The following is a 24,728-nucleotide window of genomic DNA, read 5'->3' as shown; positions in this document are numbered from 1 at the left end:
AGACCTCGTGAGTGAGGAGATAGTGTGTGTTTTCATTAGTGTATGTGCGGTGTGTACATGTGTGTGTGTGTGTGTGTGTGAGAGAGAGAGAGAGAGAGAGAGAGAGAGAGAGAGAGAGAGAGAGAGAGAATCTATTTTATCCATTGTTATTATATGGAACTTCTAGTTGGTTGATACTTAAGAATTTACTGCAATGTATTTGAGAAGCTACCCTTACATCTATATCTATACAGGATTAACCACAACCCCATCTCCCTCCATGTGGGCAAAGGAGGTGGGACTATTTCAAAATAACCACTCCTCCTGCAAAGCGTGAGGAGGAGCCAAATCTCACATCTTCCAATACAATTTTGAATTTGAATCTAAGAAGATCTCATCTCACATCTTTCAATGAAAACTTTGTATACATGCTTACATACCTATAGATACACACACTTATATATATTATGTATGTATGTGTATCTATAGGTATGTAAACATGTATATATAAATAGTGTGCATGTGCATGTGTGTGTGTGTGTGTGTGAGAGAGAGAGAGAGAGAGAGAGAGAGAGAGAGAGAGAGAGATTACATGTAAGATGCATTTATTTGAGAGTGAGCACACCTCACCACTCATCCCTACCATTAAAATTTAATCTAAAATTTAATTAATTAAAATTATATATATGTGTGTAAATCTATTTAAGTGTGTGTGTGTGTGTGTGTGTGAGAGAGAGAGAGAGAGAGAGAGAGGTTGAGAATTTCTATGTAGGAGATAGTTTGTGTGGGAGGAGATAGTGTGTGTTTTCATTAGTGTATGTGCGGTGTGTACATGTGAGAGAGAGAGAGAGAGAGAGAGAGAGAGAGACGACAGATAATTTCTACGTAGGAGATAGTTTGTGTGGGAGGAGAGAAATGTGCGAGAGAGAGAGAGAGAGAGAGAGAGAGAGAGAGAGAGAGAGAGAGATATGTCATGAGGGAGGGTGAAAAGAGAGAGAAAGAGAGTGAGAGATAGAGAATAAAAAGTATCTTTTAATAAAATATAAATTAAATAGAAAACATATCTGTATATGTGTGTATACATGTGTGTGTGTGTGTGTTTTTATTTACATTTATATATACATACATACATATGTATATATATGTATATATGTATATATGTATATACATGTGTGTGTGTGTGTGTTTTTATTTACATTTATATATACATACATACATATGTATGTATATATGTATATATATGTATATATGTATATATATATATATATATATATATGTTTGTGTGTGTGTATGTGTGTGTTTAGATGTGTGTATGATATATCTATCTATATATTTAAAAGTGACCACAACTTATCACCCATCTCCGCACATTAAAATTTAATCAAAATTAATTAAATTATGTCGATGTTTGTATTTATATTTTTAAATACATGTATATATGTATAAGTATATGTGTCTATGTATAGGTTTATGTATCTAAAACATAATATTGTATATACTATATATTTACATATGTGTATGTGTGCGTGAGAGAGAGAGAGAGTGTGTGTAAGTGAGAGAGAGAGAGAGAGAGAGAGAGAGAGAGAGAGAGAGAGAACGCTTCTATGTGTGGGAGAGTGTAAGAAGAGAGAGGGAGTGTGTGCATGTGTGTGCGTGTGTGTGTATGTGTGTGTGTGTGTGTGTGAGAGAGAGAGAGAGAGAGAGAGAGCAGGTGTGTATATGTGTGTGCATGAGAGAGAGAGAGAGAGAGAGAGAGAGAGAGAGAGAGAGTTTCAACATTTAAGAGTGTGTGTACGTGACAGAGAGAGGGAGAGGGCATGTGTGTGTGTGTGTGTGTGTGAGAGAGAGAGAGAGAGAGAGAGAGAGAGAGAGAGATGGTTGTAGAGAGGGAATAGTTCTTTTCTAGAACCTTGGTCGGCCGCAGTAACGCGCGGGTGCAATACTAGTTATATCTTCAATGCAAATGTTTTTATCTTGCATATATTTTGCCAAATGGAGGTGAGGAGTATAGGCTACCAAGGAGAGATAATCTAGTTGTCCGAAGATTGTTTTAAAGCCGTGTTCAGGTGTGTTAAGATTGTCATCATTTTATTGGGTTGTAATGCTAGATGTATATTTATATGCCAAGTTCGGTGCTTTAGGAGCTTCTATATGGATATATATGGCAAGCATGATGTGTTTATATATAAGGTTGGCAAGTTGAGGACCATGAAGTCAACTCATAAATATATGTATACATATATGTATGAGTGTGAACAATATCTATGGATATTATGGGTGCGCGCGCATAAAAAACATATTTACATGTGTGTATGTGACATGCACACATGCATTCATAGACGCACACACACATACACATATCTTCCAGTTGTAGCATGTATGGTTTCAATGGATTACACGTATACGTACACATACACATACGTATATGTACATATACACATATATCTTTATGTGTGTTTGTATGTAACTCGATGTGCCTAGCTTCTATTTTGCTAGGCCCTATTTGAAAGAGGAAAGGAAGGGTGACTTTACACATATTTCTTTTACCTGTAAGTGCATGCAAAATGCTTCCTTGAAAAAGTTATCTTTTTTAATGGTGTATCTAGCTCCTACCTGTTGAAGACTGGTCGCCACACTAGTATATGCAAAATCATCCATGACTACCAAAATGGTCTTCAAATTTAAAGCCCTACTCTATGGTATCCAAACCTCACCCATGAGGGACTAGTTTATGTAATAATACTAGTATGTACGAGTAAGAGAGACCTGCACGAATATATATATTCAATCCATATGAATTTTATTCATGATTTTTAAATAAATATCTAGGAGAAGCAAATGTAACCGTACCCTTCGAAACTTTGCTATGCGGTCAAATTGAATTTAATACTCACACAACCTTGAATGAATCTGGTCGGCAACGAATGAAGTAAGATCCAAGGGCTGCGATTTTTCAGCGAATGTTTGCGAAGGATGTTCAGTTACGCGCCAGCCGAGGCTCGAGGAGGAGAGAGAGAGAGAGAGAGAGGAGGAGATCGTGCAGAGGCGGCAAGGATTACTAGCGTGCGCGTTTGAGTGCGAGTGCGAGTGCGAGAGCAGCTAGAGCTGGCATGGCGGTTATTGCTGTGATTAAGGAGCCCGCGCTGAGACTGCGAGACGTGGAAGAGCAGGCCTGCCGGTTCATGGAGGCTGGCGACTATTCCAAAGCCCTGCACCTCCGCATGCAAGTAAGTTCGTTCGCAATTTATGGCAACAAATTTGTAGTGCAGGGCTGAAAGTTTGGAACGTTGTTTGACAGGGAGTCGCTCTTGCCCAACTCTGCCTCACCGATCCTACCGCAGCCTCGGTCGAACCCTCCGAAGTGGTGGCTCAGGCCCACTTACGACTTTGTGAGAATTATCATCAAATGGTATTTTTCCGTCTCCCATTTACAGGTGTAAAAAAAAACAAAAAATAAAAAAAAATTAAAGAAATTAAGGCAACAAAAACCCTTTTTGTTCAGGGATTTGCAGAACAGGTTTGTTGGCATTCTCAGAAGGTACGAGGCTTTGCAACTTTACCACCTCAGTCAACAAGTTTTTTTAGCTCAATATATATCCCCCCCACTCATTCCCATGGCTGTCACTCTGCAGGCGATTGATTTCTGTGACCCAGTTAGAAGTGACAGGGATTCAAGTGATATCCTGGTTTCCGCATATCACTACATGGCCAAAGGACTAATCCTAAGTATTAACAACTCAACACTAATCAATCCAAGCACAATAATTAGCAACTAATTTATCAAAAGAGTTAGCCATAAAATAAACGTTGCCTATGACAGGAAACATGTATTCTTCATATCTACAGCGATGCAATGACAGAAAGTGTCTATCATGATTTTTTTTTGCCCCTGATCTTGGACAGAGGGAGACACAGATGGCGTACTACACTATTCACAAAGGGCTCTTCTGTTGAATCACCATCTTCATGGTGAAGAGGTTCGATTCCTTACTTCTTTGCATAATATTATCATCATCAAAGTAGTGAGTGTTTCTGACAAAGCGTTCTTGACTCGTATCATAACTTGCTAAGGCTCTTGTTTCAGTGGTTACTCATCGGTCGAACTGTAATTTTTAGCAATTTGTATTTTTTCTTTATCCTTTTATTCTTTGCAAATTTTTTTTTTTGAATAAGTGCAATTATTCTCTCAATCTGGAAGCTGGGATGAAGGTATACCGTAGTGAAGGGATGGCGAGGGAGGCTTGGGGAAGTAAAATTATCGTTTTTCAGAGGTATATGTGTGTGATGGCAAAGCTCAAGGTAGTGGACTCGATCGAGTTTGGTCAAACGGAAAATGACATTGGCGAAAAGGGGAAGTCGATACACAGCAGCAAAAAGCATCCAATCGGTGTGATGTGTTATGAACTTCGTATGGTTCAGGTTGGAGATTATGGAATAGGGGGTAGATAAGAGGTTCTTGGTGATGAATGACACGTTTTGTTCACAACAAATTACCTTCCTAATCCCTTCTGGCTTGTGCGTATGCTTTGAGCAGTGTTTTTCAGAATTAGGGAGTATCAATTGCTCAATTGCACTTTTCCAGCTGTATTCCAAACTATTATACATATTCGAGCCTATACTCGTGTAGTAAGAAAAAACTGCTCACGATGTGCACTTTGGCAATTCTACGGTTGTTGTGAACTCTTTTGCAGGATGTCTCCAATGCACCTTTGCATTTAGCTTTCTCAGACTATTACACTTAGAGACCTTACAAGCCAAACAGAAATTTGGAAGTTGGCTATCTAACTTGGCAGATTCAGATGGAATCCCCGCGATAAAAGGGATCAATCTTAATCACTGCTTTGATAATTACAAGGTGGCCATCGGCCAACTGCAAACGGTGTGCATCTTGCAAAAGGATTTGAGCACGAAAATCAAATGAATATTAGATGTGGGTTGAATGATTAGCAGGCAAAGGAGAGCTAGGCAGTTCTATGAACAGCACATAGAAAGTTGATAAGTCTACTCATTTTGATGTGGGTGTGTGTGCACGTCTGAGAGAGAGAGAGAGAGAGAGAGAGAGAGAGAGAGAGAGGGGGGGGGGATGAGGATAAGGACGAGAGGAGGAGGAGGAGAGTTCTATTTACGTCTACAAAGGAGCCAAGAGTCCATGAGAGCAAAAGTGTTACAATAGAGAGAGAGAGAGAGAGAGAGAGAGAGAGAGAGAGAGAGAGAGAGAGTACTAACGACTATGAAAGACCCGAAGGGTCTATGAGACCAAAATGCTGTTACATGTGATCCATGAAATCCATGACTAAACTGGATGTCAAAGTAAAAAGTAAAAGATTAGCTGCGAAAGGAGGGGGGAGAGAGAGAGAGAGAGAGAGAGAGAGAGAGAGAGAGCGGAGGCGGAAGAAGATGAAGAAGAGTTCTATTTACCTCTACAAAAGACCCAAGAGTCTATGAGGCCAAAAGTGTTACAATATGTCCATGAAATGACTGAATCACGGAAAAAACATAAAAAGAAAGAATAAACAGCTATGTAAGTGCCAGTGGTACAAGGACACAATGTGATGGGATCAAGGTGGGCCCTTGGCATCCGCCGTATAGAGGCTCTCCACGTCCAATGCCTCTGTAGGGGCACTCTCTCTCAGATCTGAGGTTGTTGAGTGCTGCATCTCCTCGGACCAGTGGCTTGAAGGCTTGCTGCAGGCTGCACGAACGTGTGTTGGGTAGTGGAGGGTGTGATGGAGGGGCGGAAGATGTAGGTTGAGGGGAAACCAAGGATAGAGGTGTGGAGGGGACGAGAACAATGGTGTGATGAGTGTAACAACATAGGGTGAGGGCCCAGGGGACTCTTGGTTGGACTACCGCGGGAACGTGTGTTGGGCATGCAGGGAGTACCTAAAGCAAGAGGTGCTCCAGGGTCTTCTAAAAGCATCTTTGACCTGTAGACTAGCTTACTAACCAATACAAACATGATTCTCAGGAGAGTTACACCATGCTCGCCAAATATTTAGTGTACCTGGAGCGGACTTGGTTGCCAAGCACCTTAAACAGAACACTGATAACATCATGAGAAAGGGATTCTACTCTTGGGCGATATACCGTGAGGAGTCTTCACAGACAAAGGGGGCATGCGGATATTTTGCCTCTCTCCTTACTACCACAATGGAATACCACTTAAATTATTGCGAGAGGAAACACACAGTGCACACAGGAATTTCCCAAACTAGAGCGATCTACCGTGAGGAGTCTTCACACAGACAAAGGGGGCATGCGGATATTGTGCCTCTCCACTACCACAACAAAATACCACTGAACAACCCTTAAATTATTGCGAGAGGAGACACACAGAGAACATGGAATTTCCCAAATCATTCCTAAATGAATAGTTACAGACCGGCTCACTGCATCGTGAGTACCACAAAAGTTACAATGCAGAAGACCACAATAAGCACTAACTGGAACAATCAAAGCCGTCGTTGCCTTTGCCCCCAAGGTGAACAACTAGGAACTAACGATTTACTTTTCTTCTATCTTTTTTCTTATATCCTCATCGAGACCCCATCGATGATTTTAATCATCATGAGGAGCACCAGGGAGAGCATCGAGACATCATACTTTGATACTGAGATGGAAAAACTTTGGGAGGTGATGCTTAAGGGAGCAGTTAGTTCTCTTGCAGTGGGTAGTTTTGAACCCACATTCTTCTAATGATAGCTAGTTCGGTGGCCACACTGGAGTTTGTGAATTCCTGGTCAAACCGAAGGAATACCCACTTGCAATTCCACCATTACCAAGGTAATGGGAAGATACAGATGGTACGAGGGTTCCTTAAAAGGAAGGCCATGACGAGGGTTCCTCAAGGGGAAGACCCAAATTGGGTGGGGGGTTTTGAGGGATAAGCCGATTACATGACTGACTTCGAGGCTCAGTTCCGGGCTGAATTTCTTCAGGGGGAAGGTGAGTTCGATGTGGTGGCCAGACTTGCAATTTTGAGCGTGGTGGACATTTCATTTGATTACAAAAATTTAGAGAGTCGCTTGTAAGCCCAGCGGGGCATGCCGTGATAGACTCAACCACGTATCCAAGAGAAAGAAATAGAGAGAGGGGGAGAGAGAAGGGATTAGGGAACTTTGCACAATACACTACACTGAGCGGGGAACAGGCCGCCCCGCCCTAGTTTATTGAGGAACAATCCACGTGCACGCTGGTCACGATCAATACAACAATGAATACAAAAGCAAACAAATATGCCGATATAGAAACCCAAGTTGATGTCGATGTCGAGGCACAAAATCTCTGATGCCGAGCACGCCACGGGGATGACCTACAAGAATCTCTCACCAGGCTAGTACCAGATCCAATATCCAAATCCAAGTCCAAATTCAAGTCCAGTTCCAAGTCCAAATCCAAGTTCAAATCCAAGTCCAATTCCAAGTCTAGATCCAAATCCCAGTTCAAATCCAAGTCTAAATCCAAATCCAAGTTCAAGTCTAGGTCCAAATCCAAGTAACTCCAAGCTCGTACATGAGGCACAGGAGATGTGTATAGACGATGAAGTATTTGTTGACCAAACTTTAGGTTTTGTTGTCCAATTGGGAATAGAGACAACCCACAAGAAAGCTAGCACATAGATGGATGCACCAAGACAGGTCTATATTGTAGCCACCAGGTGGTATGAAGCTGTGGTAGGTGTAGACGGTGTTGTGAGGTACGGGTGGCGTTGACGGCTGTATGGTACAGCTAGGTGGCACAAAAGTAGCATATCTAGGTGGCAGAGGTTCAGATGGCAACGCACAAAAGATTTAGGCAGCAGGGGTTCAGATGGTAGCGCACAGAAGGCAAGAGCAGCAGTGGGTAAAAGCAGTGGCCAAGTGGCAGCGTTGGCTGCTGTTGGCGGCGGAGATGACTGGTGGCTGCTCTGGCTCTGAAGGCGGCTGGGGATTGAAGGCAGCAGCGCTGGTCGGTGCACAGCAACTGATGGCGCAAAGGGCTGGTGTTGGCTGGCTGGTGGAAGGCGGCGCAAAAAAGGCTGACAGGGTGGCACAGGCGGCTGGCTGGGCTGGCTAGCGTCGGCTGCTTTGGCTGGTGTTGGGCGCAGCAGCCAGGTGTTGCAGAGAAGTCAGCAACAGCTGGCGGCGCTGGCTGCAAGTGGCACGGAGGGGCAGCAACCCAGGCGGCCATACAAAAAGTACCAGCTCCAATCGATGCTATGGATCCCCACGTGTAAAAGGAAGGGCAACTGCACACGGAAAATCTTAACAATCATGAAATCTGAAAATACACATAAGCATGCCACAGATAAAACAAGATGACAAATCTGCACAGTACACCACACTAGGGGCCAGAAGATGGGCTGACCCTCCCCCCCCGCCCTTATGGTTAGATTACCAAAAAGGAGTCTGCTTCCAATACAACTTTGTGGGTGCCGAGGGTTCACCACTGGCTACACTTGTTTCTTCCAATACAATATGAAAACAAGAAAACATAACATAAACTGAATTTGCTGACAATTCTTAGCACAAGTGAGCATTCCCGGCATCAAGCACATGCAGGACAACTATGGACAGCCCATAGCACTCCCACATCAGCCCGGGACAACTCAACATCATCGTCTTCTTCTTGTCTGGCTCATAGAGCAAGTTGACCAGCCCTCAAAGGCTGTTTTCAGCAGTCAACCAGCCCTTAGTAGCCTCAGAAGAAATAGACCAGCAGCAGTACACAAGCCCGCAAGCCCCCGATCCGAAGGAAAACTGTCTAGATGCACTCGACCAGCTCTCTCTCTGTTTTTATGGTCTGTCCAGCCTTTGTTCAAGCTGTAAATCAGCCGGCCAGCAGTGGAGAACATGTAGAAAGGGTCGGGTAGCACCTCCCATGCACCTGTTAGGTTTTCGTCGTGGTAGAAGGCTGTAAACAGCCTGTAGAAGCAGTCGACCAGCTCCCATGCACCCGGAAAAGCAGGCACCTATCCCAGAACTGGAGTTTTCTCCCATAATAGGGCTTCCCTACTGAAAATAGCCCACATGTGTGCTTTTTTGGTCCAAAAAGGGGGCGCCTACTTGAAGGAGGTCCAAATATTGTCCAGTGCCTAGCTTTTGACCGCCCTCACTTATAAGTTGTCCGGTCACTTATAAGTTAGTGTGAATCTGCACCAATAATTATTAGCATGTGAACTCATAAAGCTTTAAATTGAGTTTTTGGGGATACTTACCACCTGCAAAACACATGTAGACCACCTGTCAGTCCCAAACAAGTGTGCACATTCACGTCCACAGGGTGCCCATGCGTCCCCGGTCCCATGGACAACGTAGGCGGAAATCTTAGGCATTGTCCAGGCAAACAAGACAAGTCATCCAAAGATAAAATCAAATTCATGCACACACATGAGTGTAGCTAGATTGGAAGAAACACCCATCTGCACAGTTGTATCCGATAAAATGTCCAGGGCTCATGATCCTTCTGGAAACTTCCCAGAACATAAATACAAAAGATCTCCAAGATAGCTAGTCCCAGAGAATTTCATCATGTCAGGCTACATGAGCCATACATGTACACCATGTTAGGCTCCACAAGCCACACATGTACTATCATGTTAGGCTACACCAGCCATACATGTACTGACATGTCAGGCTCCATATGCCACAGAGACACACCATGTCAGGCTACACCAGCCATACATGTATGTGATGTCAAGCTCCACATGCCACACATGAACAATAGAAAAATAGAAGCTGCAAGGAATTTTGTGACATTTCCCCCGGCTTCTAAGCAGTTGACCGCAACTGAAAAGCTTCCAAGTAGGCCTTCAGAAGTTCCGAATAATCCGCAAAATAATCGTCGTCCATCCATTTTGCATCCATAGCCGAATAGTTTTTAAACTTCACAAGATACCTGTGCACTAGCTTGCCACCTACATGCTTGCGCGCTTTATGAAAAACTATCTGCTTAGGTTGCAATACCTCAAGTTCATCCACTTCTGGTGGATCTTCCAAAACTGGTTCCATAGAAGGTGGTCCCACATAAGGTCTCAACAAACTGACATGAAAGGCATTGTGTATTTTCCAGTGATCGAGCAATACCAATCTGTATGCCACTTCTTTTGTTTTCTGCAAAATTTGAAATGGCCCGTAATACCTCTTTGAAAGCGTAGGAAACTGGCCTTCCTTACCTGGCCGCTTCCGAAGACGTGCTTTCTCAAACTTAAGTAATACCCAATCACGTTCCTTGAAAACCACCTCTCGCCTGTGTTTGTCAGCTGCTTTTTTTGCTTAGCTTGAGATCTTTCTATGGCTGTCCGAACCTGTGCAAACGCAGTATCCAAATCACGGACATACTCATTTGCTGCAAAGATTTCATCTTTTGTTCGTAAGATAGGTGGAAGCACCACCTTGCCATAGACTATCTCAAATGGAGCCTTATTAGTTGAAGAATGCACTGTGTTATTGTATGCAAACTCAACCAATGTCAAATACTTTTTCCAATCTGACTTTTGCTCAGATACATAACACTTGAGCAAGTCAAGCACAACTGAATTTGCAATTTCACTTTGACCATCCGTCTGAGGATGATAGGCTCATGAAAAACTCAGCTTTGTGTCCATATTATCAAGCAATGCCCACCGAAATAAACTGGTAGTCTGAGGATCTCTATCCCCCACAATAGACTTGCGCATGACATGATGTTTGAAAATCTGAGCTAAGAATAACTTTGCCATGTGCTTTGGCTTGATTGTTTTCCTCATAGGAATAAAGTGTGCCTGTTTGCTAAAACGATCTATAATAGTCCATATAGCATCATTTCCATGTGCCGATTTCGGCAAATCCTTAATGAAATCCATAGCAATGCTTTCCTATGGTTCCTGTGGAATGGGTAAGGGTTGAAGCAAACCAGGTGTCTTGTGTCTGTCAAACTTGACTTTCTGACACACTATGCACTCTCGCACATGAGCTTCAATATTCCTGCGTAGAGCTGGCCAAAAGAAATATCTTTCCAAAGCTTGTGTAGTACCCAGAATACCACAATGACCAGCATATGGTGGAGCATGACACTCTGCCATAACCTTTTGGCGTAATTCATGCACTACACAAATACGATTCTGCATCATTAGAAACCCATCTCTAATCGAATAAGATGGGACGGCAGTATCATGATTCAAATCAGCCCAAATGAGCTGAAAATCTATGTCCAAAGCATACATATCTCGTATCCCTGATAAGTCCTGATGGTAGGCGGTAGTTATGGCATGCACTTGTGGCTTGCGTGACAAAGTATCCACCACCAAATTCTTATTGCCCGGTGTATGCAAAATCTGAAAATGGAACATGGACAAGAAGTTTACCCACCTTAGATGCTTTTCCGAGAGTTCAGGTTGTGTAAGAAAGTGCTGCAAACTCTGGTGATCTGTTTTTACCATAAATTCAGCCCCCAAAAGATAATGCTTCCATGTTTGAAGGACATGAATAACGGCCAATAACTCTTTCTCATAAACCTGCAAATATAATTCCGCATGTTGTAAGCGGCGGCTTTCAAAAGCCACTGCATGTCCCTCTTGGTTCAAAACTGCCCCCAAACAATCTCCACATGCACTGAGCCTTTTGGATTAGGTAGTGGGAATATGAGTCTTGTCATGAAGACTATCGCTTGATAATCACAAGTACTTGAGCAACACTGAGTCTTTTGGGTTGGGTAGTGGGAATATGAGTCTTGTCATAAAGACTATCGCTCGAGATCTTGACACATCTTGGTCAGACGTGGGTGTTCTCTTGACATAGTTAGTGTGATATAGACAAGGGGCAGCTCTAGTTGTACTGGGCAGAGCAAGTCTAGGGACTGGACATGGTGTCAGTTTCATGTGGCTCCTATGATTGGTGAATTAGATCATTCTTACCTTGGGAGTAGTATGACTCATAGAAGTGGCTCCCTAGATTTTAGTAGGATTGTTGGATTTAGATATGGGACTTGTGGACTCTTCTGGTCTTGGCATAGTGGTTCGGGAGTATTCAAGCTCAATAGTGCATACCTTCCTAGTGTGAATAATATGATCATGGTGTGTGGAGATGATGATGGATATTTTACATAATGCTATAGTATTGTTTGATAATGTATTATAGATATTTTTTAGTTTTATGTTGAGTTTTTTTAGTAATTTTTATCTTGAAAAGAAATGTTTACTATGGAGTGCATGTGTGAATTCTGTTTTTTTCCACTTGAGTGTGTGTGCATAATGAAAAAGGAATTTCCAATTACGGGTGTGTGAGTTCACATTGACTCTATGAAACTGGTCAAAATTAATAAAGAGTTGGGGAAGCTTTCCCAAGGTTCCCTTCATTCTCTTGAAGACTCTTGTCGCGAAGAAATGCGACATATCGAAGATCTCTTCATTCCAAGGACTTCCATCGCGAAGACTTCCGTTGTCATCGACTCTACTTGCAATTGGTAAGCTTTAATGCTTAAATATGGAAGCAAGTAGCAGGAGGGAGGAACCGGATTACAAGATCACATATCCTGTGTAGTGTTCTCTTGTCCTACGTGCTCTCTTGCAGATTGTTGCTACCATGGGTTGGTGGAACAATAGAGAGCAGATGGTAGGGAACATGGCTACTTGAGAGGGTAGTGTGGATTGCAAGTCTACATCGACAACCACTTGTTTGCAATACTGTATTCATATGCATTGGTATGGAAATCTGGTCAGAAATGCCCATGACACTATGTACTTGATTCTCCCAAGATCAATATACTTTATTTGAGAGAGGGGTCGGCCGTTCCGGCTCATTGTGTGTCTCTTGTCAATTCAGCAATTTACTTCTTGTATTTGAGCAAGTGTCCATCAAATCTTAGTGTATTTAAGTGTATTGATTAGCATTGTGTTCAACCAAGTTACACTAGCTAGATTGGAAGAAACAGCCATCCGCACAATTGTATCCGATAAAATGTCCAGGGCTCATGATCCTTTCGGAACCTTCCCAGAACATAAATACAAAAGATCTCCAAGATAGCTAGTCCCAGAGAATTGCATCATGTCAGGCTCCATGAGCCATACATGTACACCATGTCAGGCCCTACAAGCCACACATGTACTATCATGTCAAGCTACACTAGCCATACATGTATGTCATGTTAGACTCCACATGCCACACATGAACAATAGAAAAATAGAAGCTGTAAGGAATTCTGTGACACCACGCTTGGGCGAAGCTTGAAGATGATGAGTTCTACACCTCGATGAAGATGGTGATGATAATGAAGAAGACGTTCAGCTCCACACACTTCAATAATAATGGCCACGCCCTTGATCATGAGCAAGAGAGCCTCATGGTTCTTTTATACCCAAGGGAGGTCCTGCTTTTTGCCAAAATCTTATCCATGCTTTCGCTCTTGCCTTTTACTCTTTGCTTTTCCCTTTTTGCTTTTTAATAATAAAATATTACTCAACTTTTGTCAAAGTTCTTTAGCTTTACTTTTCTAACTTCAGGGCGTTGCTTTTTGGCCCTGGAGATGCTTTTTGAAAAACTTTTCTCTTGCTTTTTGACCAAGACTGGTGTTTTTTCTTGAGCAAACCTTATAGTCCCTATCCCTGTGCCTTCTTCCACCTGTCTGGTGTCCAGGCAAGGGTTCCATCATGTGAAATAGAGCTGGGAGGCCCAAATAGTTACAGTTGCAATCTCGGGCGACGCACATGATGCGGCTACCTTATATGGACTCTTGAGGTTATAAGATCAAGGTCATAAGGAGTCATAGCAACACATTGGAGGATGCCATCCAATTTGCTAGGATATATGGCGAGACTGTAGGGGGCCCGGAAGTAGAAGAACATCTCTTAGGAACCTCACACCACCAATACCGCTGAGCAGGCTTCCCAACGGAAATACAAGTACAAGATTGGGAAGGCTTCACAAAACTAGAACCAGCCCAGACTTAAGGTAAAACCAATCCAAAGAAGGCCGAGATAAATGAGGAGAACCTTAAGAATATTTGAGAGGGCCGTTGCTTCACTCGTGGTGAGAAAAACAAGGCGAGTTGCCGATAAGCAAAGAACAAGCCCAAGGTAGCTCATGTGACCGAGGTGAAAGGTAACCCTAAAATGAAGACGATAGTTGTAGATCATAGTGCTTGTATGGAATGTAACCTCAACGTGGCAGATTTCGGTCCCAATGATCACATACGAATGTATGGATCGGCGTTGGGGGAGATGGTGCACATCTTTTTTGACCCTGGTACTACTCACAACTTAGTTAATGCCAAACTTGTGCAAAAGTTAAGAATAGAGCTTCAGGCAAGTGATCATATGTACTGTGTGAACCTAGCAACGGGACATGGGTAAAATTGGGACCGACGCGTGTCTCAGTTTGGTTTTACAGCCATGTTGTCCATGTAGATTGGAAAGGTTATACTTAGTCCTTTTGATGGATGATGCTCCAATTTTTCTTAAGAGTGTTTTTGTGGTCCCATCCTCTACACTTGTAAATTTAGCAGAGCTTTTGAGTATGAATTGTTTTAGTGTGTTCTTGATCTCCTCTCATGTGATAGAGGGTTGTTACATTCTCTGGGGATTCCTTTGAAGAACGGAGAAAGTATTTCCATGCGTACTGCCGTTGGATTACCACGCACTAGAATAGGGCACGATGCTATTTGGGTAATGGTAGACAGACTGACGAAGGTGACAAAATTTTGTACCTACAAGGATGTCTGTGGAGGCAACTGAATGGGCACAACAATTTTTTTTTTTCCGAGAAAAGATCCTTTCATTAGTTATATAAAAACGCCCGTAGGGCTACAAAAGATCTCTCCTGCTCATAAGAAAAAACCAGACCAGTGAACAAAGCAAGGCAGCCCGGGAGACTCTCCCTAGGTGCTGCAAAATACAAGCATCAGTACAAAGAACTGAGGGGCTAAATCATACAATAGGAGGGGGGAAAAGCCAAACAGGTGGCCTGTAATGCCAACGGGGGGATCCCGCGTGTAGGGTATAGAAGGGGTCGCTGCGCCAGGTGGTGTGAAAGGCCTGGCGTCGCAAGATCGCCTCATTCGAGTCGCCCCGGATGCGGTCATACTATCCTCGCAGGGTGTGGATCAACTCCTGCCAAATCCCCCGTACAGTCTCTGCTGGTGGCTCCAGTCTCCCCTCAAAGGCCCTGAAACACCGGGCCCTCCAGGTAAACCAGATGGTGAGGCTGCTGAGGAGCTCCCATCGTAAATCCCTCTCCTGTGTCCAACTGGCGGCAGACGAGCAGACGAGAAATCCGATGACGGAACCAGGCGAGGCTGGCCCCTAATGAATCTGATGGCCTGACTGTCTTGCTCCATGTCATAGCCCATAGCAGGCCCTGACGAAGAAGACCAAGCAGCGGCACCCCACGTAAACATACCCTCTGGAGAGAGGGGGGCTAGAATACGCAGCATCCGCAGCCAAATCTGCTGCGCCTGAGGGCAATCCCATAGGCAATGTCTCTGTGTCTCCATAGGGTGACCGTATCGGGCGCAGGCCACCGGAAGACCGCTGTAAACAAGCCAGGTGCCGACTGCTGAGCCCCTGTGGGCGACCAGCCACTGGAAAGTCGAGATCCTGCGGGCCTGTCGACTAGCCCAGAGCCGGGCCCACAAATCCTCCAAGAACTCCTGTGAGAGTCCCTGTAGCCGCCAGTGCCCCGCTGCAGCTGGAGAGACCATCCTCCTCGCCGTCAAAATATGCCGCCCCAGCCGAACAGTATACTGGAAAAAGGTGATCTCTGTGGCCTCAAGGGATGCATAAGGATCATGCCACTCGTACTCCTCAGGGTCCCACTGTAGCCGGGCCAAGGGGCGCGCTGCATATGCCCATATGCGCCAATCCGGGAGCACATCTGCAGGGTCTGGGTCAATATGCCACTTCCGAGAAGCGGCGGCCACTACCCGTATCCTCTGAAAGGTGCACTCTGCAACCAAAGGCGACTCCACCTCCACTCTTTGAAGTCTGCCCTCATCCTGAATCTCATAGTAGAGGCATCTGCCATCCTCAGTGCAAGCTCTGACAGCAATCAGGATCTCCAACTGTGTAAAGGCTCCCATCCACCGTGGGGCCACTAGCTCGAAAGGCGTGAACCACTCCTCTGTGAGTGCCTCCTGAATATCACTCATAATCAGCCCCCCTCTGAAGTGACTCAGCCTCTCCACCTGGATCTCCTCTGGGAGACTGCAGAAGGCCTGCCAGTCTCCAAAACTACGTGCTGGGCCTGCCGCCAAAGGTCCCCAGGCTAGACGAGGCCGAGAACCCAGCATATGACCCTGCTCTGTGCGAACCACTGGGCTCTAGATGAGCGGCTGTCTGGCCCGCTCCTCAACACAAGGAGGAGGTCGCTGAGAGAGCCCCGGTCTCAGCAGCTCCCAAGCTCTCAGGATGCTCAAAGCAAATCTGTCCTCCCATCCTCTACTGAGGCCTGTCCTCCTCATCTCTATGAAGATCCATCGAATCTCTGGTGCCCAAGTGCCCCCTGCTGGGGGAGCCCGAGCCTGCACCCGCTGCAAGAGAAGCTCTTTTCAAGGCTCAGCGCGCCTGGAAGCAGCCCCCGAACAATAAGCTTCCCCAATAAGGCTCTACTCTGATCGACTGGATCTATAATGCCCAAGCCTCTCTGAGCCAGCGGAAGTGTAATAACTGCCCATGCAACCTTTGCCTGGGCTGGCTGACTGTCCCGCCCAGACCAAAGAAAGTTCCTGATCAGCCTCTGTACCTGGCTGATGCAAGAGCTCGAGAAGATCCAGCAAGACGTAATGTACCACATGTGAGTTCATCCAATTTTCGTTGTGAGTAGAGTGAAGGAGAAACTAGGGGAGGAGGATCACATTGTGACTCCTCCGGAACTTGTTGAGGTTGAGGACTTATCTTCTGTTCCACATAAACCCGAGAGGGTGATTGACTTCAAAGAGAGGCAGCTTAGGACTAAGTTGATCCACAAAGGCAAGATTAAGGACAGGGCAAAGGAGGACTCAACTTGGGAGACAATGGCTAGTTTGTAACATGAGTTTCCTAACTTCATTTTGGATTAAATGTCTGAGGATGGGGAAGTATATGCCACTAATCCTCTAGACTAGTGGCCTAATTTGGCAGGGTTAGGGGGGCCATGAGATTAGTGAAAGCAAGCTGATACAAGTGGCTAAGGCTTATACTAAATAGATCTATGAATACTAGCTATTTATGATTGGATGGTTATTTAGCACCAATCACTATATAAGTGAGGTATGGGTTATTATGATTATGGATTAATATTTGGTGCGTGCTTGGACCAAGAGTAGTCATACTTCTGTCGTGGTCATGGTGCCTTGCCAAAGGCCTGTACAGCTAGGCTTTGGTGGTATGGGAACTAGGGCTGATTTGGCATGGATCTGTGGGAGTAAGCTTTAGCCCCTGGCTCGGGGGAGCTTTTGCAGATGCGGGTCTTGGTTGGGTGGTGGTGAGCTTGCCTACACCCTTTCTATTTGGTTTGTACTAACCTTGTGTTTAACTTGTGATTTAGGTGATCTTCTAAGATCTCTTGATACTTCTATATCTCTAGAATGGGGTGTTCTATTCAATGTGTGTAACATGCGGAAGCTTCGGAGAAGGATCGGTAACTTCAATACTCAGAAATCAACACTCTTTTCGCGTCGGAAATGAACGCACAAACTGAAAGGAGTTGTGCAGAAAATAGAGAGAGGGAGAGAGAGATGGAGAGGACACAGTATTGGGTCCCAAATACCCTCTGTAGACCCACCACGTGTTGGAATTAGGGTTGCAGGAAAGCACACAAAGCTTGGAGAAGAAGAAGCAAGAATGCACACAACACACAATGTATTAGATTGTGTCAATGTACAAAAGATAAGTTAGCCCTAGAAGGATGGGCGTATATACAAGCCGGGGGAAAAAACCTGCTAAAGAGGGAAAAAGTGCCCCGGCGGTCCTAAGAGTGTTCACACACATCACTGCCTATATATATATGGCAACAAATCCCCCCTGGGAGTGATGGTGTGAACGAGAGCTGGCACTCATGTATAGGGGAGTGCCATGCCCGAAGTAGATCAGTCCACAAAGGGGAGCAAGCCCAAAGCTTTGCGGAAAGCTTCGAACTTCTCACGAGGAAGCGCCTTTGTGAAAAGATCGGCGAGGTTGTCCTGTGTTGGCACATAGGCCAAGCTGATCTCTCCTGCTGAGAGTCTCTCCCTGACATAGTGATAATGTACCTCAATGTGCTTTGTGCGAGCATGAAAAACTGGGTTTCTCGCAACTGCCAATGCGCTCTGACTGTCAGTGAAGATAGAGGTGGCAGACTCCTGTCCAACACCCAAGTCAGCCATAAGCCATCTGAGCCACACACACTCAACCGTAGCTGTGAAAGCTGCCCTGTACTCAGCTTCACAACTAGAAGTGGCCACAGTAGGTTGCTTCTTGCTCAACCAAGACATGCATGAGCTACCGAGCATGAAACAAAAACCACTTGTGGACACTCTTGTGTCATAGCAACCAGCCCAATCTGAGTCCGAAAAAGCATGTAAATCTGGCGGCAACGATCTCCCCTTGGGATAAAACAACCCAAGATGTATGGTGCCACTCAAGTAGCGAAAGATGCATTTAACTGCCTTCCAACGCTGAGACCCTGGGCTATGCATAAACTTGCTCACCTGTGAGACTGCAAACTGAATGTCCGGCCTCGTAATGCATACATAAATGAGGCAACCAACAGCTGTCTGATAGAGTGTGACATCAAAGTGATCTCCAGCATCATGAACACTCAACTTCAAACTTGTCTCCATTGGAGTAGCAATAGGCTTGCAGTCTTCAAGGCCAAATCTCCGCAACAATGTCTCAATATACTTTGTCTGACACAAAGTAATACCTCCATCACACTGCTTAAATTGTATCCCCAAATAATGATGCAAATGCCCCAAATCTGACATCTCAAAAGAGGCATTCAAATCAGCCTTAAAATCAGCAATATGACTCTCATTTGGTCTTGTGAGTAGCATGTCATCGACATAGAGAGCAATGATTAGATGTACACCATCCACACGTTTAACATACAAAGTGCTTTCTGTTGGACTATTCTGAAACCCATGTGCAGTCAAATATGCATGTATCTTTTCATACCAAGCTCGTGGAGCTTGCTTTAAACCATATAAAGCCTTTTTCAACCTACACACTTTGTTGTCCTGCCCTCTTTGAACAAAACCACGAGGTTGCGATACATACACCTCCTTATGCAAATCTCCATTCAAGAACACAGTCTTTATGTCCAGCTGATGTACATTCCAACCATCATGAGCTGCCAATGCACAAATGCTACGAATGGTAGTCATACGACAAGTGGGAGCAAAGGTCTCATCAGAATCAATGCCCTTTTCTTGAGCATAACCCTTTGCAACAAGTCTAGCCTTATAGCGATCAACACTGCCATCTGGCTTTCGTTTCAACTTAAAAACCCACTTACATCCAATGGCCTTTTTACCAATAGGCAAATCACACAAAGACCATGTACCATTCTTGATTATAGCATCATATTCACTTTGCATTGCAGCCAACCAATTTTCTGATTTTTGTGCCTCATCAAATGAAAGAGGTTCTTCCTCTTCACACATACTAGACACAGCCAAAGCATAACAATCTGATGCATAAGAGGCATGCTGAAAACCTGAACGAGTACGACTAGATATAGGTGCATCAATTTTACTATCACGCAAGGTTTGCACCAGCCATTTAGGCATACCTCTAGCCTGCTCATTTTCAGCCCTATCCTCAGAAATTACATCCTGTAAATCTGCATCAGAAATAGGCTGATCTATGATGTCGTTTGAAATCTGCATAGGCTGAATATTTGCCTCATTAGGACTTACATTTGAATTCCCACCTGTAAATAGAGGCAACAATGTATCAAATACATCCCGTGAGCTCACACCTGTCTCTTTGGTACATGATAACAAAGGGTGCATAGCATCTTCCACAAAAACAACATCTCGACTAATCAAGATACGCTTTGACTGCGGATGATACAATCTGTAACCCTTGCTCTCAGCACTGTAACCAACAAAAATGCATTTGACAGCCTTATCATCCAATTTTCTGCGTTGTTGCACAGGCACTAAAGCATAGGCCAAGCAACCAAAGACACGCAAGTGACCAATAGAAGGCTTCCTACCATGCCAAGCTTCATATGGAGTAATAGATTGCAAGGCCTTAGTGGGACACCTGTTGAGTACATATGCAACACACATGACAGCCTCAAGCCAAAACGCATGTGGCAAAGCTTGGCTCTTAACCATACATCGTGCCATCTCCATAAGTGACCTGTTTTTCCTCTCAGCAACACCATTTTGCTGAGGGGTATACGGTACTGTACATTGGTGTTTTATCCCACGACTAGCCAGAAATGCATCAAACTCTTTAGACAAGTACTCCCCCCCTTGATCAGAACGGAGGGTGCCCACAATACAATTGGATACATTTTCAATCATAAGAAAAAACTGTTTGAAGCACAAAAACACTTCGGACTTTGCCTTCAGTGGATATACCCATGCATGCCTCGAGTAATCATCAATGAAAGTCACGAAGTACAAGTGTTTACCAAATGACGGAGTTTGCATAGGTCCACATACATCACTATGTACAAGTTGCAATTTGCGAGTGGCCCGCATAGAACCATCCTTTGGAAACGCAGAACGCTGCATTTTGCCCAAAATACAGCCTTCACAAACATGTTTCAATGGTGCCTCAAGAGGGGGCAATGAAGCAACCATATCAAATTTCTGCAAACGCAGCAAACTAGCAAAGTTCAGATGACCAAAACGAGCATGCCATAGTTTTGCATCTGAAACTGTCTTTTCATCAGAAACTGCATTTGCTGAATCTTCCACACACTTGTCATAAGAATTGAGCCTATACAGCCCACGAAACAAGGTGCCAGATGCAATAATCGTATCACCAGAAGTCAAATCATGAACAGTACATCTGTCATCCACAAATTTGACTACAAATCCAAGTCTAGCAAGCGCAGAGACAGACAATAGATTCTTCTTTATCCCTGGCACATACAAAGCATCTGAAAGTGTGAAAGCGCTGCCATTTGCAGCAGTAAGCATAATTTTACCAACGCCCTTCACTGGGTAAGAAGCATTATTGGCACATGTGACAGTATTCCCATTAGAGATAGCCTCAAGACAAGTGAACATATCACGATGCCAGGTAATGTGCTTTGTAGCACCACTGTCAAAATACCATACATTAGAGTTAACAGAAACTGCCAAACATGCATCATGTACAGATGGGTCATACTGGCAATACACGCTAAATGCCCATTCTGTATCTTGCACAACATTTACAGAATCTGTATTTGTAGAAGCATCCGCTATTGTGGCTGCATTTGACTCTTTCTTCTTTGCCTCTTTAGCCTTTAGCTTAGGGCAATTCTTAATGACATGATCATTGGTCTTACAATAGTTGCACCTGGTCTTTTTCTTGCCTTTATCAAGAGCCTTCTCAGACTTATTGTTGCTACCTGTGGGGTGGAAGGAGAAGAAGTTGCAGACCTACTAATAGGAGAAGAAACAGTGGAAGGGGTTGCCTTACCACTTCTTCTCTGCTGCTGGGCAGCAATAAATGCTTGATCAACTGCACGCTGCTTGGCCCTGTTTTGCCTGGACTGCGCTTCTTGCAAGAGCTTGTTGACTAAAGTATCATACTTGACAGCATCAGGTCTGTCCTCATTAAGAAGTCTCCACGTGGAAGCAAAAGTCTGATATGTCTCAGGTAAAGCATCAAGAACAGTCTGCACAAGAGAATGATCAGGAATAATCTCACCTGCAGAAATCAACTGTTCTTTGAGATCTTTAATCTCAGCAAGAAAAACATTCATGTCATCATCTTCTTGCATAATCTTCAATTCTAGCTCTTTACGCAGGTAAGCGATTTTTGCCTCGTTACGACCTGCATACAAACCAGCTAGAATATCCCAAGCCTGTTTTGCTGTTTTAGCTGAACGAATATGTGGGGTGATGTTACGTTTGACAGAAAGTGCAATCAAGGCATGAGCTTGCGCATCTTTACCATCCCAACGAGCTTGTTCAGCAATGGGTAAAACAGCAGCAACAGTAGAGCTGCTAGAACCTGCAACATCCTCAACAGATCCTACATCCACAGAACCTGGATGTACATCCATACCCTGCACAATGTTCCACACTCCTTTTGCAACCAAAACATGCGGCATCATGTATGCCCAAAGTGGGTAGTTGCTATCTCCATCCAATTTGTCATCAGCAGATAACATGCGAAATATATCATTGCTGTTATCAGCCATGGCCACTGATTGAAACTGTCATGGAGAAGAGCTGCCGTGAACGACTTCATGACACATAGTCAGCCTTTGTAGAAAAGCCAACCATCGCGTATGAGAAAGTGGCATGGTCCTGCGGCATCCAATGCCTGTTCCCACTGTGTACCGAATTCCTCGGAATCCGCGTACGTGTGCTTCATGTCATCCAGTCCTGTACCAACATGATCAAGTCTAGTGGTCTGAATCGTAGACACTTGTCCCTTCCTGGTCAAAGCATCAGCCACTGGATTGGCCTTTCCTGGAAGGTACTCAATCATACCACCGAATTGCTGGAATATTTGACTCCAGCGGTGTTGTCGATCACTCCACTGTGCACTTGGCATTGTCTGAATCCAGCGTAATGCCTGATGGTCAGTGCGAACCTCAAAGTCACGGCCATACAGAAAATGTTTCCAATGTTTCAAGACCTGTATAACTGCTAGGAGTTCACGATCATAGACTGAATAGTTTTTCTTGGCGGACAGTAACTTACGAGACATGTAAGCTACTGGATGACCATTCTGTTGCAATACACCTCTAATTGCGATGTTACTCGCATCGGTGATCACCTGAAATGGGTCGTCCCACGAGGCAAGCGCTAAACAAGGCGCTTCTGACAAAGCTACCTTGAGGTTCTGGAATGCCTCCAACGCTCGTGGAGTCATTCGAATCTTTTGCCTTCTTGTCTTCACTCCCTTTAGCAGATCGGTGAGATCTGCCGAGAGGTCAGAAAACAAGTCGATGTGGGTGGAGTATGCCTGGCATATACCCACAAAGGATCTAATGTCATAGGCTGTTTGAGGTATTTCCCAGTTGACAATCTTGGCCACTTTAGCCGGATCAAGTTGAATGCCTTCAGCACTAATTATATATCCCAAGTAATGCACCTGGAACAAATAAAATTCTGACTTCTTTTCATTGACGTAGAGCTCGTTGCTTTCCAGCAACTTAAGGACTTTCTCCACATCAATGTCATGCTGCTCAACCGTAGTTGAAAATACGAGTATGTCGTCCAGAAATATGAACACACTTTCTAATCAAATCCCAGAAAACACGCATCATCATGCAGTTAAATGTAGCTGGGGCGTTCGTCAAGCCAAATGGCATGACCACAAATTCATAGTGGGCCCGTTCCGTATGGAAGGCTGTCTTGGGGATGTCCCCCTCCACAATCCGCACCTGGTGGTACCCACTCTTTAAATCCAGTTTCGAGAACACCTTTGCTCCATTCAGCCTCTCGAGAATATAGTCAATTCGAGGCATTGGGAATCTGCTCTTGATAGTTAGCTTGTTGAGTGCACGATAATCGACACACAAACGGGAAGACCCATCTTTCTTCTTGACAAATAAGATCGGTGCTGCAAATGGCGACACGTTGGGGCGGATGAAGCCAGATTGTAATAATTCTTGGAGTTGGCGGTCCAACTCCGATTCCATTGCCTTGGAAAGGCGATACGAAAACTTGCTCGGGGGTTCCGAGCCTGGGAGGAGGTCAATCTTGTGGTCCTTCAGTCTGGACTCTGGACGGGGAGAGCTGAGGAGGGAGGCTATCCCAAAGAAAAATCTTCTGGAACTTTTCATGGAGAACTGAGTACTTCTCAGAAGCACTGGCCACCGTCTGGGCTGTTTGGATGTAAATCATCGCACACTGTGCGCCTTTCCTGACTGCTTGCTTAGCCTGCAAGTGGCTTATGAGCGGAAAGTTCGGAATTCCTGGCTCACACTTATTAATGGTCATCGGGGCGTTTGACACATTCCGATTGATCTGGAATGTGTGCTTGTCTCACTTGACATCGGGAAGAAACTTGTGAAACCACTGAATACCCAAAATTATGTCTGCTCCTACAAGAGGGGCAACCATAAAATCACGTACAAACTCTATGCCTTGAATAACTAACTTAGCACCTAGAGCTTCATACTTGACGCTCGTTGTCATGCCTGTGCTAAAACCCTCAACCTGTGCTCGAAACGGGCACGCCTAGCGGCTTGTTCCGTGACCACATCCTCCGTGTTGCCGCAAACAAGACAACGACTCTCTGGCCACCTATGTACGCAAAGGACTTGAGCAATTCGTTGCGCTCATACTCCTGGTCATGGGCGCCCTTCTGCTTATCTTCGAGCTCCCGACTAATAATTGCTCCAACTGAAGCACCGGGGTTTGAAGAACTAGGGGCAGCTGCTGGGGTCTGTGTGGGAGCTGAGCTCACCACGGAAGTTGTGGAGGTGGCGGCGGCAGGCTTTGGAGGCTTCTTCGGACAATCCCGAGAAGTATGTCCTTTTGTATGACAAAAGAAACATCTACCCTCCTTCTTGTACTGAGAAAGCTCTTCAGCACTCAACTTGCCACCTGTCTTGCTTGTCTCCGCTTTTTGGTCTGGAGTAAGCTTAGACGCATTGTTCGAGTTCTTGGAGGCTCTCGGGCTCTGGTAGAAACTGCTGCTTAAGGTCGCGGAC

The 24,728-nt window shown here is 44.7% G+C and overlaps 1 protein-coding gene across 4 annotated transcripts in view; it reads left to right on the top strand.

The window, feature by feature from the left end:
• The first annotated feature begins 2,903 nt into the window (after positions 1 to 2,903).
• The window catches only part of LOC147638822 (uncharacterized), a 46,815-nt gene continuing 24,990 nt past the window's right edge, over positions 2,904 to 24,728 (top strand). For all 4 annotated transcript variants that reach the window (XM_086782221.1, XM_086782230.1, XM_086782238.1 and 1 more), the window contains exons 1-5: positions 2,904 to 3,206; positions 3,278 to 3,388; positions 3,482 to 3,517; positions 3,612 to 3,705; positions 3,883 to 3,956. In XM_086782221.1, coding sequence (XP_086638347.1) covers positions 3,090 to 3,206; positions 3,278 to 3,388; positions 3,482 to 3,517; positions 3,612 to 3,705; positions 3,883 to 3,956 — 432 coding nt within the window. In that variant the 5' untranslated portion in view covers positions 2,904 to 3,089. The remainder of the gene's footprint in view (positions 3,207 to 3,277; positions 3,389 to 3,481; positions 3,518 to 3,611; positions 3,706 to 3,882; positions 3,957 to 24,728) is intronic.

Source organism: Cibotium barometz, chromosome 4 (genome assembly GCF_041138505.1).
Source record: "Cibotium barometz isolate CiBa-2024 chromosome 4, ASM4113850v1, whole genome shotgun sequence".
Taxonomy (NCBI): domain Eukaryota; kingdom Viridiplantae; phylum Streptophyta; class Polypodiopsida; order Cyatheales; family Cibotiaceae; genus Cibotium; species Cibotium barometz.
Note: the sequence above shows the minus strand (reverse complement) of the source record. Positions and strands in the feature narration are given on the sequence as shown.